This window comes from Alosa pseudoharengus, unplaced genomic scaffold (assembly GCF_046254945.1).
Source record: "Alosa pseudoharengus isolate Yale_2024_CS ecotype anadromous, Long Island Sound unplaced genomic scaffold, YU_APseudo_1.1 YU_APseudo_1.1_scf_1, whole genome shotgun sequence".
Taxonomy (NCBI): Eukaryota; Metazoa; Chordata; class Actinopteri; order Clupeiformes; family Clupeidae; genus Alosa; species Alosa pseudoharengus.
Genome location: NW_027468564.1, coordinates 49,292,524 through 49,309,494, shown reverse-complemented (window position 1 = coordinate 49,309,494; position 16,971 = coordinate 49,292,524). Strand labels below are relative to the sequence as shown.

The 16,971-nt window shown below is 42.2% G+C and overlaps 3 protein-coding genes across 3 annotated transcripts; 1 reads left to right on the top strand and 2 right to left on the bottom strand.

Moving 5' to 3' along the window:
* The first annotated feature begins 1,614 nt into the window (after positions 1–1,614).
* Positions 1,615–4,394, top strand: wfikkn1 (WAP, follistatin/kazal, immunoglobulin, kunitz and netrin domain containing 1). Its single transcript, XM_076280771.1, has 3 exons — positions 1,615–1,620; positions 1,777–1,902; positions 2,856–4,394. Exons 1-3 carry the CDS (start codon positions 1,615–1,617, stop codon positions 4,392–4,394), a joined length of 1,671 nt encoding a protein of 556 aa, XP_076136886.1.
* A 917-nt stretch (positions 4,395–5,311) lies between these two features.
* mettl26 (methyltransferase like 26) lies at positions 5,312–9,496 on the bottom strand. The gene is made up of 6 exons (XM_076291283.1): positions 9,151–9,496; positions 8,248–8,410; positions 7,984–8,043; positions 6,330–6,397; positions 5,844–5,922; positions 5,312–5,447 (listed from the first exon to the last, which is right to left on the bottom strand). Exons 1-6 carry the CDS (start codon positions 9,447–9,449, stop codon positions 5,391–5,393), a joined length of 726 nt encoding a protein of 241 aa, XP_076147398.1. The 5' UTR covers positions 9,450–9,496; the 3' UTR covers positions 5,312–5,390.
* A 1,147-nt stretch (positions 9,497–10,643) lies between these two features.
* pla2g12b (phospholipase A2, group XIIB) lies at positions 10,644–14,229 on the bottom strand. Its single transcript, XM_076271374.1, has 4 exons — positions 13,959–14,229; positions 12,422–12,510; positions 11,522–11,687; positions 10,644–10,762 (listed from the first exon to the last, which is right to left on the bottom strand). The coding sequence occupies exons 1-4, from the start codon at positions 14,227–14,229 to the stop codon at positions 10,644–10,646; spliced, it is 645 nt and encodes a 214-aa protein (XP_076127489.1).
* Between the last annotated feature and the right edge of the window lie 2,742 nt (positions 14,230–16,971).

The following is a 16,971-nucleotide window of genomic DNA, read 5'->3' as shown; positions in this document are numbered from 1 at the left end:
CTGACGTTTCCAAATATTGGATGCTTGCGCAGGCGCGCTTTCAGATAAACAATGTCATGAAGTTCGCGCTCTTGATGACAGCTGTCAGACGAAGCGAATGTCAATGGGATTTCAATATCACTGCAGGGATTAATTTAATTAATTTATTTAGTTTACAGCATTATTAACATTGACCGGGAAGAGGTAGGCTACCCATTTGGATAAAAAGGTCTGATATGATCATTGTTAAAAAATTACTTGACATATTGAGTTAATTTGATCAACAAAAGAATTACACAGATTGACAAGAATAAGTTAGTCAGAAAAGTTAAAAGGCTTACAGCAGTTGAAGGAAACAGCGAGTCAACCGTTTTAATAGGAAATTACTGTTTTTCCCCTTCCTTTGTTCAGTTTCGTATCTGAAAATAAACTAGTCCAAACACTTTACATAAAATGCTGTCTATCTAGGTTTGCATCAAAACTACAAGGTAGGCTACATTTTTCAGCCTAGTTGAGAACTCCTCTTTGAGTAATGGGATTGCTTGGACCGGGGGCTAAGCATTGTGCGGTTGAATAAGTTCAACAAAGATGCCTGTGGGAATTTTTGTTCGCCATTGTCCAGCTCGGAGGTCCCGGCCTTTAAACCATAGTACGTCAGAGGACACCATGCTCGTACGCAGTAAAAACCCACAGGGGGTGTTGAATTGATTAGTCTCTCTGGCTTGTTGGACATTCCATACACCCCCATAAGCTGAACATGGATGTCTCCTCGGTTCTTACAACTAACGGTCAGAAGTCACTTCAAGGTTGAAGGGTCACGGCGAATGAAAAGAAGGGGCTTGGCTTCTCATGGGGTCTGCAGACCGGTGGGACAAAGCTTGGTCGCAGTTTTGAAAATTATTTGCTTAACATGTTGCCCGACTGCGTCTTACAAAGTTTTGCGTCAGCGATTGATGCTGTGTGTAGATTGCGTACGATAGGATAAAATGTGGACAAAATCAATTATATTTCACAAATCACATGCAGAATTATTGGTGCTTAATTGATAGGCGTTATGTGACGAACAATTTTAGATTTTAAGAAAAGAATCGCTGGACCCTGCCCCCTTAATTTCAAATCAGGTCCTAGAGATTGGCATTTCATTAGAACTGTTTAGTAGCCTAGAAGAAAAACTGGACAGCCGACTCACGGTACAGAAATCCCTGGGTTCTAAAATGAGACAGGAGACAAGTTGATACATGCCATTTCTCACCGGAGTGTTGAGGTGTGCAATACGGTTTTTAGGACAGCTCGTCTGTGGGGCACTGCTCCTTTTGATGTCTTTACAATGTTTGTCCAGTTGCTTGGCGCATGGTGCCCCATCATAATAGCTTTCAGTCTCTCCACACACACAGAGGGGGTGGTGGTCAAGGGGTTTGTCTTTTCACTAGACACTTGGACTTTGTCTCTGTTGTTTCACAGGGACATTTTCGTCATCAATTCATTTTTGACTGATTGTCTGACGCCTCAACAGAAATTGGAGGCTTTTCTGTTGGAGCAATATTCTTCTATTGTGTGAACAGTGTTACTGCTGATATTTTTTTTTGCCCAACAGCATGCACAGTGGACTTTCACTGGGGAGCGACATTTGGAGTTATGGAAGTAACTGGTGACTGGTCACAGAAACTTTTCAAACACATTGCGTCCGTTTCTGTTAATTCAAACAGTTACGCGCGTTGCGCAAATCCGAGAGGAAGAAGACCGTGTATTTTCACTCTTTCTCTTTGTCTCCTCTTCCTCCTCTACACGTTTCCTCAGAATTCATTTTGTGCAAGATTGCCTGCACCCAAGTCTGAACATCCAGGTGTTTGTCCCAACAAGTTGAATGCCAACTTGTGGGTTGATGCACAAAGCACCTGCGAACGCGAATGTGAAGTCGACCAGGTAGGCTATTGTTGTGACTTTATACATTAGATTGCAGTTGCGACGAATATAACTTGTCATTGTCCAAAGTAGGCTACGTGTCCATTCAATTTACTAATGAAAAGTTACATCATAATTGTAATATTAATATTTCTAGAATAATTTGTAATTGTATATAATTTGTTCAGATAGCTTATATCACTGTTATCGTACACCAACAGAACATAAATGTATGCCTTTGGATAGCGGTTTCCAGTGGTGTAGATACAATTAAGACATGAGACGCCTTCATTGAACAACAGCATTTATTCAATTTCGGTGAGCTGTTATGCATAACTGTGGACTTGCAATATCATGTACAGTTCATAACTAAGATCTTAAAAGAAATCTTCCTCAAGAGTCTGAGAAAACGTTGGCTTTGGCTAAGTATTCTGCAACATCCATTATTCTTCATTAAAAACAAATGCTGAAAATTATGTCAAATTAAATAATTGAATATGTGCATGTAAAACATCTGATAAACTCTACATGAGGTTACCAGTCTACAGTTATCAGAGATTATCACTCATGTATCATTTTTTATTTTAATGCAAAAGGCATGTACATTTATTATCACCAAATACTAGGGGGCATCTGACTGCATCAGTCTAATTTGTACTATTCTAAAGAAACTCAAGAGGTTTTTGACAGAAAACTGAGGGTTGAATTATTGTTTAGACTTAGACAGTATCCCTGGATATCCCAGTGTGAAGGCCTACAGAAGCATGAAACTCAAAACTGAAAGCCAAAGCTTTATCTGAAAATGCTAAACTGATTGAGTGACAATCGATTTCTAGAAATAGTTAAATTCCTACTTTCAAATCTCCAGAGGGATTTGCCGTCCTACACCAGCCAAGAACCTCTCGGACATTGTCTCTAACCCATTTCCGTGTCTCACTCATGAACCTTTTCCTGGCCATTTCGTGTTCCTACAGGACTGTGCCGACTTTGAGAAGTGCTGCACAAACGTGTGTGGCCTGTACAGCTGCGTCGCCGCCCGCTTCGCAGACGGCTCCCCCGCCACGCCCGATGGCCAGCCCGGCGAGGCGTCGCAGAGCGGCGGGCAGGGCCCGGTCGCCACGTGCCAAGGCTTCATCTGCAGCCAGCAGGGCTCCACCTGCGACATCTGGGAGGGCCAGCCCATCTGCAAGTGCCAGGACCGCTGTGAGAAGGAGCCCAGCTTCACGTGCGCGTCCGACGGCCTCACCTACTTCAACCGCTGCTACATGGACGCCGAGGCGTGCATCCGCGGCGTCAGCCTGACCGTGGTCACCTGCCGCTACCACCTGGCGGGGCCGCAGACCAGCCCGCTGCCCCAGGACACGACAGCGTTCCCGACCCCGACGGCGTACCTGGAGGACCAGCTACCGCCGGCGCTCTACAGCAACCCTAGCCACCAGTCGGTGTACGTGGGGGGGACGGTCAGCTTCCACTGCGACGTGATCGGCATGCCCCGGCCGGACGTCACCTGGGAGAAGCAGTCCGAGCGACGCGAGCGGATTGTCATGAGACCTGACCAGATGTACGGCAACGTGGTCATCACCAACATCGGCCAGCTGGTGGTCTACAACGCCCAGGTGTGGGACACGGGCATCTACACCTGCATCGCCCGCAACGCCGTGGGCGTCCTGCGCGCCGACTACCCGCTGTCGGTCATCCGGCGGTCCGAGGACGACTTCCTGGACGACCCGGAGCTGAACATGCCCATGGGGAACCCGTTCTCGCCGGCCGACTGCCTGGCCGAGCTGGACCGGCGGGAGTGCGGCGAGCGCAACGTGGAGTGGTATTACGACGCCAAGCAGGCCACGTGCCTGACCTTCGCCCACGGGGGCTGCGAGGGCGCCCGCAACCGCTTCGAGACCTACGAGGAGTGCCGCGCGTCGTGCCAGCGCGAGGGCATGGGCATCTGTCTGCTGCCCGCCGTCCAGGGCCCCTGCAAGTCGTGGGAGGCGCGCTGGGCGTACAACGCCATGATGAAGCAGTGCCAGGCGTTTGCGTACGGAGGCTGCCAGGGCAACGGCAACAGCTTCCGCACCAAGGGCGAGTGCGAGGCCAACTGCCCGCAGATGAAGAGCCGGCCCTGCAAAACGTGCCGGGTCAAGAGCAAGATGGTCCCGAGTCTGTGCCGCAGCGATTTCGCCATCGTGGGGAAACTGACCGAGCTGATCGAGGACCTGGACTCGGGAATCGCCCGCTTCAGCCTGGAGAAGGTGCTCCGGGACGAAAAGATGGGGCTGGCGTTCTTCAACACCCGACACCTGGAGGTGACGCTGGCCAAGATGGACTGGTCGTGCCCGTGTCCGAACATCACGATGGATGACGGCGCTCTGCTGGTCATGGGGGAAGTCCAGGACGGCATGGCGGTGATCCAGCCGGACAGTTACATCCGTCCCATCTCCGAGAGGCGGCTCAAAAAGATCCACGAGGTTCTCGAGAAGAAGACTTGTGAAATGCTCAGAAGATTCCAGGATTAGGACTTTCCAGGACTAGGACTTTCTCTGCATATTCACTTTAATTTAGCAGACATCTAATGAAGATACAAACAACTGCTTCTTGCGATGCCATGAAAGCCCTAACTTTGATGATAATTTCTCATATGCACAATATTATATAACAGTGCAATATTTCACTTCTATCCAGGGATCAAAAAAGGAGGCATGTGCAAGACTCAATAACACAAATGAATGTACTACGAAAACAAAACTGAAAGACTAAAATCAATTGACCTTCAATATACACTTTTGGACATATTTAACTTGATTTAACTCTCTTGATTTAATCTTTATGAGTAGTTCCAGCTAGTATACCCAAGACAGATGGACTGTGTTTATTTTTCATTGACAGAGAGTCAGGAAGGCTCACAAAGCAAGGAAGTTTATATAACATCATGCAAAATGTCTGACATCCAAATAGTGGAACATTACAAAGTGAAAAATGAATTTGTAGTAAACTAGGCAACTGAAATGTGTATACAGTAAATATATCCATGCTAGTTAAGTGGTATTAATACGTACATGCATATCATCCTTGGAAAACTTAATGAATATTTCAGCCTTGCCCTCAAACTCCTCAACTATGTAATAAGCCTCACAATATTTACCGGTACTCTCATGGAGTCAAACTGTTTTGCACTTAGCTTATTTGATCTCTTTTTCAAGAGACAACAGTCCTGAGTGTATGTCAAACTAAAGGTAAACATTAACCAAGTTATTAAAAATTCATTCCCATTTCTAGTAGTTTTAATAATGATTAGTAGTAAAATATTACACAAACGTATGCATCTTAATAAAAATATTATACAAAACGATGTGCTTTAGACAAAACTCATACATAATGGTAAGTTTTCTGTGTTGTTCAAGAGTGAAAAGAATGAGTGAGTGAATGAAAAAAATATTGAGCGGAATTTTATTCAGTTTGGCAGACTTATTTACAAAGGGTCTTGTGAATTTAAAACTGTCAAAAATACTGAACTATACTCGGCTTTCCTTACGAAACAGGAGGCACTTGTTATTTGCAGGCATATCCACCTAAAGAGAACAACAGAAACAGTCATACAGGTTGATACTATTTATATCAAATCATATACTGTATTTATCATTTAAAACAGTGAAAGTTGACTTTTCTTTTTTTTTTTGGGGGGGGGGGGGGGGGGGGGTTTCCCTTAAAATAAATTCCAACTTTTGACAGTACACCAGCTTATAATAGTGATAATACTATATGTAATTGCAGATGTGCATCAGGGGAATGCTGATTAATGTAATTTTGTTGTACCATGCAGGACCCTTTTTTGTCAATTTTCAAGACACTGCGTACCCCCTTAGTGTAATTTTCCAAGGTGCAAGATTCTATGAAAGTCTATCGGTTGTTGAATATTTACGACAAGGGATAAATACTAGTTCTCATTTTGTGATACTTTAACTCACCATCTTCTGAAGAAACAGCCCGTTTTCTTCTGCCAAGGAGTTGAGAAAAGACACGTCTCTCAGTCCCCACTCTGGATTCCTGTAACCCCAATAACAGCATCTCAGTTCAGTCAAGAATTAAAATCCTCACTCAGAGCTCAGAGTTCCCAGCCCTGCTCCTGCTCCTGTGGCTACTCCTGTACTGGACGCTTTCCACATTTTCCCTGCTTGGCACACCTCACTGATGTGGGCAGTGGAACTCCTGATTAGCTGTACACACATCTCATTTAGCTAGCAAAGAAGGTTTTTAAATCACACAATGCACACGAGCAGGCAGAAGATACAGGGGGCAGGGGGACCGGACTGCCTCTTTTTATTAGTGTGAATTAAACCATTATTTGAGGCATATTATCAGTTAGCTTGTGTTAACCCAACTGAAACAGTTTTTTATATATATATATATATATATATTTAACGTATGCCATGTTATGTTTAACTAGATCTTACCTCTGTCTCAAGCTGAAATCAAAGTCAACATTGCTTTGCGGTGTGATGACTCCATTCACCGAGTAGGGCTAAAGGATCAATGGTCACAATTATACAAACATTAACACTTAAAAGTGCTTTTAAGGAGTTACGGGAAAAAAATCTTATGAAGAAATTTCTTTTAGCCCTTGTAAGGTGTTTTCAATGTTTGCTTAAAGAAAAAATATGCTATTTATTATTTCTCCTAACTCAAACTCATTGGCCTTGGCTAATTTTCTGTGAAGAACACATACAAAAAACTTATTTTCAGTGGCTGCACATGGTACACCCCCCCTACACATAACTATTACATATAAGGTGTTTGGTTCTACTCGACCCGAGTGTAATAATTGTAGGTGCTAGGTACCTTAACTGTGTCCTCCTCCTAACTGGGCCTGCCATGTATGTGGGTGTCTGTGTGTGTGTCTGTGCGTCACTGTGTGTGTCTGTGCGTCTGTATGTGTATGTGTTTGAGTGTAGGTGTCTGTGTGCGGAAATGTTTTCTTTCTGCACCTGCTATTCCCACACAAAGTTACACATTTTTACATTTCAATCACTTTAACCTGTTCTGATGAAGTTCTAAAAAATAAGCACCAATAATGATCAAAATCTTGTTTCTATTTTTTCACCTTTTTTATAATGGAATTTTCATAATTTTCTCACAAAAAAAACGAATATGATCATATGATCATAAATGTGATCTCCCAGGGGTAAATGGCAAATATGAACCATAAATGATGTTTATATCATTGGGCATTCAGCTAAAGTAAACATCTGTTAAGTATTTTTACAGAAATTGTTATGGCTGTATTGATTTAAAAGCCTAATAATGTGGTGGGTCTACCAGACCAGGGAACATTGGCTTTGTAACAAAAATATGAACACCTTACAAGGGTTAAATTTGTGCCTAAAACATAACATTTAATAAGTCTAACAGTCATACAGAACATTACAGACAGCCATACAGAACATATGCAACACTGCTTATGCAAAAGTCCAATCACCATCATATCTGAACATATGCAACACTGCTTATGTAAAAGTCCAAACACCATCATATCTGAACATATGCAACACTGCTTATGTAAAAGTCCAAACACCATCATATCTGAACATATATGCAACACTGCTTGTAAAAGTCCAAACACCATCATATCTGAACATATGCAACACTGCTTATGTAAAAGTCCAAACACCATCATATCTGAACATATGCAACACTGCTTATGTAAAAGTCCAAACACCATCATATCTGAACATATGCAACACTGCTTATGTAAAAGTCCAAACACCATCATATCTGAACATATGCAACACTGCTTATGTAAAAGTCCAAACACCATCATATCTGAACATATATGCAACACTGCTTGTAAAAGTCCAAACACCATCATATCTGAACATATGCAACACTGATTATGTAAAAGTCCAAACACCATCATATCTGAACATATGCAACACTGCTTATGTAAAAGTCCAAACACCATCATATCTGAACATATGCAACACTGCTTATGTAAAAGTCCAAACACCATCATATCTGAAAATGTAAAGAAATGCAGCATATCGGGTAGGTTATGACTAGCAAACAATATTCCAGCTATGGCTGAAATGACAAAATGATTCAATTACATACCCCATACGTGAATAGGAGTCCTTGCGGTTTCAAGATTATTCCTGCCCCTTTAAACAAGCCCTGGATACAACCACACAAACACAAAGAAGAGTCATTGCACAGAAAAAATTTATATGTGGTTAACCATGTAAGGAAAATGGAAAGATAGTCCGCACACTAGAATTAGCTCCAAATTAATTACAAAAGTTTGATCACCGCATGTGACAACATGTTAACAGTATAAGGAACACAGTTGTAACACATTAGGACTGGTGAGCTCCTTACTTTTGTACAGGCCAGAGGCGATATGTGCATCATGTTGATGTTGACCACTATGTCCAAGGACTCGGGGTCGAAGCCTCCCCAGTTCTCCCATGACTGAGAGGCATCCAGCTGAATAGGAGACTTCACATTGTCAAGCTTCAGGTGGTTTCTGTAAGCCTGTATACTAAGGCGCACAAAATACAGAAAGGCAACTTAATAATGTTCTGGTCAACGAAAGTGCAGAACTGAAAGCAGTTGAAATGTTCATGTCTTTGGTTGGAAAAGCATGCACCTACCCTGTTGGACAAAAAACATCAACATAACCCAAAAATAATGACGTGACATACTTTTCCCTACAGTTTTCTTAAAATGTATTTATAACTTGATCAGGGATTAAAAATGTAAATTACAGCAACATGGCTGAAAATGGAACAAGTTGCATAAAATGCACAGGAGAATTGGGAAACTGTATTTTAATGCCAGCGACATTACATAATCCTACATTCCAAAGGATTTTACATTATTTTGTCTGCACACTGGCTAGCCTCTGTGCTTGAGTGCTGATGACACCCAACCAACAAAACATTACCTGAAAAAAGGTTACAGTCTGCACAAACCCTAGCATTTCACATGACCTGCAACAAGCCGAAGTCCATGTGCAGGAATCCTTAGCCAAACAACGTCAGAATGAACCTGCACTGTAGCACTAACTTAATTAGGCTACATGAGGCATTTTCAGCATATCAAAAATTGGCTACTTTATGTGCAAATGTTTACAGATGCATTTGTGAGATATTCAGTAAAACAGAGGTGATACATTGGTTTAGCATAGTGACTATGAACAAGTGCATGTCAAGGAACTAGAATAGACTGTGATCTGTAGCTGAGGCTATGATGATGTAGTAGGCCAAGAGCTTTGCTCACCTGGAAACAGACTGCGCATCAATGTCGGAGGGCTGCCATGTAACATTCCTAAAAGCTTGGGCGAAATGCACAACATGTTGACCTGAACCTGACGAGATCTCCAACGCTTTGAGCGGACGACTGGGCTCGACGCAGTCCCTGAGGACCGATACAATGGGCTCTTTATTTCTCTCTGCTGCTGACGCACAAAGCATTTTGGGGCTACAAATGCGAGCCTCTAACCAAGGTATAAATCGGGAGAATATCAAGGAACCCAGGACCGTATGATGTTGATTTGCCCCGCAGCAGCATGCATGCATAGGCTACACAAGAACACGAACAACCCTTCTGCTTCTGTGAGAATCACTCTAGCTTCCGCATCTGGGTTGCGTAACACAGACGCAGACCAATCAGATGATGATGACGAAATGGCTGCAGTCAAACAAAATTATCCAAATGACTTATCAGACAGAATAGACAGGGGTAAAATAAAGCCACTCAAATGATCTAGAAACCCAGGCAAATAAAAATACGGCAAAGTAAAGAACCTCATGGAACCTCAGTTACAGGACTTGGCACAGTGCATCACTACATTTTGAATGAAAATAAAAAACAAAAAAAAAATATTGTCTAGGCCAAATTGTAAGTTATTAAAATGATTACTTATCCGGTTATTAAAATTGTTCAACTTAAAATACTTTGTAATACTTTGCGTATGTGCTAGGCTTTACACTTTAGGCTTTGCAATCAGCTCTAACCTTTGAGCTATTGACCTTTTGCATTCAGTCTTCTGAATACTCTGGAAGCCTAGTGAGGTGCTTCACTCCACTAACACGATATTCAGATCTGGAATTCAGTAAATCAGGACTATATCAATGGGCATTTCAGCTGTCTCTAACATTCACCTTGTGAATTCAAACAGTGATACACATACATTTCCCAATATGCCATTAGGCTGCAGTGGGCCCATAACCAACCAACAAGTACTAAAACTAAAAACATACCCTGATACAGGCCCCTAACTAACTGTTAAGAGACCTTTTGGTAACAGGATAGATGTGCTTTCCATGCAGAGGTAAAAAAAAAAGCTGTTTTGAAAATCACTTCAAGTCTCTTTTGACTGTCTAAAATTACTTTTTAATTTAATTTATTTCAGACAAGAATGAAACCATAGATAACAACTATACACATTTCACATTTATGAGATGTTCCAAGAATAATACATAATATCAATATGAGCATAGTGCAATTCGACATATTTTTCCATCCTGATGTAGTTCAGATGATGTATCTTCTTCAACCGATTTAAAACAAATCTCGGAATGAAAGTTGGTCAGAGAGCAGAAGACTCTTGAAGACACCATTGTGTCCACTATTAACTATTAGTACTGTAATCAAGTCACTTAAAAAGTCACTTTAAACATGTTTGCCAAAATCAATAAACATGGACACAGAAGAGACAGGATGGAAATGGGACGTCATGTCTGTCCTTGTGTTGGTGGTGAGTTGGACTCTCAGAGCTCGTCCCTCTCCTCTCCCTCGCACAGGCATGCCTCCCGCTGGCCATTCATGTAGGGCCTGCAGCCCAGCGTCCACACCGTGTTGAACAGCGTGTCTGCTACTGTCTCACATGCTGGAGAGAGAGAGAGAGAGAGAGAGAGAAGAGAGAGAGAGAAGAGAGAGAGAGAGAGAGAGGGAGAGAGAGAGAGAGAAGAGAGAGAGAGAGAGGGAGAGAGAGAGGGAGAGAGGAGTGGCAGAGTGATGGCGGGGAATTAGAAACTCTATGAAGTACTTGATGTTTATGTGCTTTTTGAATAACCAACGTTATGAACCAAGTTGTGAAAGTGCTTCTTTTGACCATTTGAATTCAACATTTGTTATTCGAATGTGTGATAAAAATAAGTGTTTGACTTAATTCCCATTTTCAGATAGTTAGGTGGGAAGATACGATGACTCATCGCACTGCTACTGAATGCCTGTGATGTGCTCTGACATTTAAAGTAGCTCTGATCAGAAGCTCTGAAACAGATGAATCATCTGACAGGCAGGCTCAGGGGGTCACGTTGACCTGGTTACACTCCCCACAAACTCCAATCCAAAAATGAGTTTGTTCAACGTGCTATAAATGTATTAAAAGTACATAATAATACATGCATCCATAGATGTACATTTTATATGCTTACAATCCACAGGAAAAAAATTAGTTTGTTCACTCTACGGTGCTATTAAAAGTAGATAATAATACATGCATCCATGGATGTACATTTTATATGCTTACAATCCACAGGAAAACATACTCAAAGTTCAATGATAAATGTCACTTAATAGTCGCCTACTGTACATGCACTTTCAGCTTTGTCACATTTTTTTGACAAAACAGCGACTTGCTCACCTTCAACCTTTGACATGAGTCCCAGACTTTTCTTGAGGTCGGTGCAGATGCTGTGAAGGCACCAGCGGAATTTGGAGTCGCAGCGGTACTTGTTAGAGCCACAGGTGGTGTAGCACAGGTCCAGCTGGTTACAGCACTTGGTTATAGCAGGAATCCCCAGGTCCACCTGCAGAAATGGATGAGAAAAGGATCTGCACATGAAAAATGCTGCTCTCTCAGTTGATAATAGTCTCTCTAGAACCTTTAGAACACCTTCAGTAAACACAACCCTCTGAGGATTCATTGAAAGTTAACTTTTTTCAGTTGCAAACAGGGATGTAGGCTAGTGGTAAAATAAGAGGTGGGTAAACTATGAATTCTGTGATCATGGTGAGGTGGACTGCGTCATGCAGTATCAGATTTTTAAAAAAGGCATGAAGAACATGCTTGATGATGGTGGAGGTTATCCAATGTTAATAACAATATCAGTGGTATTAAATTATTCATAGAGTGTTGATGAGTGTACATATTGTGAATGTGGATACAGTGTACTTTTTGAATGTTAAAAGTTGCAATTGGTGAATAAACTCTTTTGACAGGTGGATAAACTCTAATAAGAGGTGGATAAACTCTATTTCTGAAATTTCAGAGGTGGATAAACTGCGTTTACTTGCGTTTAGCCTCCACTACATCTCTGGTTGCAAAGAACCACATAGTCTGTGGTAAAGACTCAAAGATTTCAGTTTGACCCCCCCCCCCCCTCCAAAGAATTGTGTTAGATCCTGACCAAAAGATGTCACAAACCACTCTCTAAAGAAACCTTGATAACATGAAAGAATTGACACCTTACTGTACTGTAACTTACTGTAAGACACTTTGAATAAAAGCATCTATGTGAGATATGTGAATACGAGTACTCACCGCTTCGGGAAGAGGCAGTCCCAGGAAGTAAGCGCTGCAGCCATCTGGTGGGGGGTGTTCGTAGTTAGGACGGGGCACTGGGGCCTTACCTGGGGGTCATCAATCACACAGGCTTCACACACAGGCATCACAGAGGCATCACACAGGCATCACACACAAGCATCACACAAGCATCACACAGGCATCACACACAAGCATCACACAGGCATCACACACAAGCATCATACACAAGCATCACACAAGCATCACACACAGGCATCACACAGGCATCACACACAAGCATCATACACAAGTATCACACAGGCATCACACACAAGCATCACACAGGCATCACACACAAGCATCATACACAAGCATCACACAAGCATCACACACAGGCATCACACAGGCATCACACACAAGCATCATACACAAGCATCACACAAGCATCACACACAGGCATCACACAGGAGGACTACAGTCCTTTGCAGTGCACACAGTCCAAGACAGTCCAGTCATACAGTTGTTACAATAAGCAGTCATGCTTTCATTTGACCCTCAAACATCTGAGGCACAGGCTAGAACAACATGTTTTTACCAACACAGAGATTACAGTGAGGCTGACTAGATTGGATTTGGGTTTTGTCGAAAATGATGTTAGATTGCTGTGCTGGCTATGTTGGCTATGTGTGAAAAGAGTTTACCATCAAAGGTACCCAGGTTGGGTGAAATAAATAATCCTATCAAGATAAGAACTTCGAAAGGATTTGCACAAGTGGCACTTAGATTAGGCACAAGTGGCACTTTGATTATTACTTTTGATTCCACATGATCACAGTGACTGGTGTAAATCAAATAACAATATATAACTTAGTATATCTTCTGTCCACCTCTTTCAACATATTTCCAGTGTAACCTGCGTATCTTTCTCTTTCACACAAGAGCACTTCATTTACTTAGTTTAAAAAGTCAACTGCTGTTCATTGGAAGAACTGCTGATGAAAGATCACATTCTGTCATTGATAATGTGTCCCAACTTTGCTTTCACAGACCTCACATCACCTATAGTATCTCTTCCAGGTCAAAGTTCAATTCCCCACCCTGACTTAGTCATTGGTAATGATAACAGCTATTATCAGTAGTATTACATTACTTATGGAATTTTAACAAAAAATAGCAAATTGTTTGAGTTAAACATTGCTGAAGTAGGCCTACAGTTCACAGTAAATGTGTATGGTTGTGATTTGGTCATGGCAAAATGTAACATGGCAATCTTCAATCAAATATTGCTGAAATGTCCAAATGTGTGAGCATATCACTTGCTGCCTAAAATGTAATTACCTACATCCTCACAAATAACAGTAAAGCACCTGTTCCAGTAAACCACCAATGGCCTCATTATATGCCTATTTTCAGGGAAATTTGTCAACTACAGTAGTTGTAATTTTGAGAAACAATACCTCACCATATAGAAACCAAACAACATAATTTATAATCATGGAGATATAACCAAGGGAATGGACACATTGTCCTAAAGATTTCCTCAGCACTAACTCACCATAGCGGCACTTGTGCTGGCACACTCCGTCGCGTCCGCCCAGAAACTCCAGCATGGAGTCGAAATAGCTGTTGACCGCCTGGAAGCTCCCCCTGAGCGAGTCCAGGCCCCAGTCCTCGTCCTCCTCCTCTCCCCCTTCTGTAGCCACAGCTGCTGGCTGCGCCGGGGCGTCTGTGGCCCCCAGAACCTCCTCCTCCTGGGCCAGGGAGAGCCGCAGCGTCAGGCCCAGCAGGAGCAGCAGGAACAGGGTGAAGGAGCTCCGACGTGCCATTACACACAAACTATAAAACAAGAACCGGGCAGAAAAGAACAGAGAGGGGAACCTCGACTGACGGACTGACCGGTAATGCTGAGGAGGGTGACAAATGTGAGAGAAACACAGACACGTGGAGTTACTCTCTCTCTCTCTCTCTCTCTCTCTCTCTCTCTCTCTCTCTCTCTGTCTGTCTCTCTCTCTCTCTCTCTCTCTCTCTCTCTCTCTCTCTTTCTCCTTCTGTCAGCACTGGAGTCTGAACTTTGAAACAGACAGCAGAACAGGCTCCACTCTGTGTGTCCGAAGTTCAGCTCCTATCTTGATTCTTTTTATCAGTCAGTCTCACTAGTTTTTTGATGGAAGTTTTAACATCGTTTTTAAATCCATTGTTTGTTGGGAGTGGTTTATAGGCTCGTTAGTGATAATGTTGTCATCACCTTTTCAATGATTTGTTTTGAAATATCTCACTTATTGTATGGCTCTTGTTAAAATACCTTTTGATCAGCTGTCACTGACTCTCTAGACAAAACAAACAAATAAATAAAACAACAAACTCAACAAAACATGCTTTTTATTGTTTTTAATCATTGACATGATTAAAATAATGTTTATGTTAATATAACACATTGTGTTTTTATTTCCTCTGGCTCTTTGTCATTGTATTATTTTCAAAATGTCAGAAACCCTAGATTTCAGCGATGTCTTTCAGGCACCGCTTGCTCAGAGATCTCTCTTCTCTCTTCTTTTCTCTTCATCCTTCCTTTCCTCTCTGTCCATGTTGTTCCAGTGATGCAGGTCTGACTAGAGAGGGAAGGGAGGGAGCTCAGGCGACCCCAATCTCCTCATCACCTGTCTGTCAGCCTTGTCATGTTCTTCTTCTGTCATCTAAATACTCTTTAGGTACTTCTCCTTCTCCTTCTCAGCTCTCAATCTCTCCTTCTCTCTCCACCTCTCCTTCTCTCTCCACCTCTCCTTCTCTCTCAACCTCAACTTCTCTCTCAGATACGGTACTTCCCCCTCTGTTCCATATCGATCTTCTTATTTTCTTCCTCCTCTTTTGTTTTCACGTCCTTGTCCCCTTCCCCTTGGGGCCTAGCAGTCTGCATGTGGTTTATATCCAAACCTCCTTCACTCCTTCCTCCATGCCGTGTCAGCTTGTCCCCATGTCTTTGTCTGCGCTCCTCCATATTGGTTCATCTTGGTGAACCTTTGATGCGTTTTCTTCGGTCTTTCTGCTGAGTCTCCTCATCTGTATTTCAAAAGCATATCCAGGCCATCATCAGCCCTCAGCTGCTTTTTCATCTGTTGCTCCACTTGCTTTCAGAGGCTTTCTCTTTCTCCGCAGATTCTCTCTCTCTCTCCCTCTCTCTCCATCTCTCTCTCTCTCTCTCTTCATCTCTATTTCCGACATATCTCAGATCTGTCAGTGCGTGTTATATCTCTTCGCCTGGATGTGCTTTGCTCCCACACACTCTTTTTTCGTCGTCATAAGCATATGTTTTCAGATCTCCCTGATTCCTTGCGGCTTTCTTCCCCTCCGCCGAATTGTTGCTCTCTCTTTCTTCCGTCTGTATGATCCTCTGACTCTCTCCAGTCTTCTCTTCAGTCAGCCTCAAATCTTCCATGCATGCATCTCATCTTGTCCTCCTTCCTTCATTTTGTCCGTTCTCCATCTGTCTCCTTTTCTTCCTTTTCTTTACCCCTCTGCTCCCCCTGTTCACAAGTCTCTCTTCATTCAGGCTCCATTTCATCATGAGTTACCTCCAACTTCTTCCCCTTTTTCATATACTCCTCTCTCATATTTCCTCTAGTCCTTCCCTTTGTTGCGTATATAGGGACTACTTTGCAAGTCGTATCACCTCCTCTTGGTTCAGGATCCTTATGAGTTCCCTCTCGCTCTACTCCTCTTTAGCCCCCCCCCCCCCCCCCCACCTCATCCTTTTCAAGCTACAGTGCAGAGATCCTTTTGAAGCTCCAGCACTCTCTTTCTTATATTACAGACCTGGAGAGAGGGAGAAGTTCTGACCCCATTCATTTCACTGCCCGATGCTAAGCTAGGGACCGGTTGAGGCTACCTACAGCAAAAAGTATACTCAGTGCAGTTCAGGTCAACATGTGGTGATGCTGTGATCAAAATTAGAAAAGTTGGAAAAGTTCATTTTTGCCCTCTAATTTATTTCAAAAAGTGAAATTTTTATGCAATCTAGATTCATTACACATACAGTGAAACATTTCAAGCCTTTTTTCTTTTAATCTTATTATCTAATCTAATTTAAGACTATTCTAATCTTGATGATTACAGTTTACAGCTCATGGAAATCCAGAATCTTAAAATATTACAATAAAGAATTTATAATACAGAAATGACAATCTGAGATGAGCTCTAATCAAGTCAAAACACAGGCAATGGTTTCCAGAGCCTTAATCTCTCAGTCTGTGAAGGGCAATGGATTTTCCATGATTTCATTTTTTTAGATGCACCTGCTGACATAGTGGATTAAAGTGAACAAATGGTTGAAAAATGTGTTGTAGGCTACCTAATTATTCTATTAAACAATATACTTTTTAAATTTGTGAATAAGTATTTATTCACCTTTTAATAAAGTATTAAAATGTGAATTCATGAAGTGCACAATAAAGCATTAATTTAAGTTACTTTTAATACCAAGGTCAACTACAAAATAATAATGTTAAGCACTGTAGTAAGCACTGAAGTATGTTTTGTTTTTTGGACCTGACATTTTTTGGGTGGTGAAATTG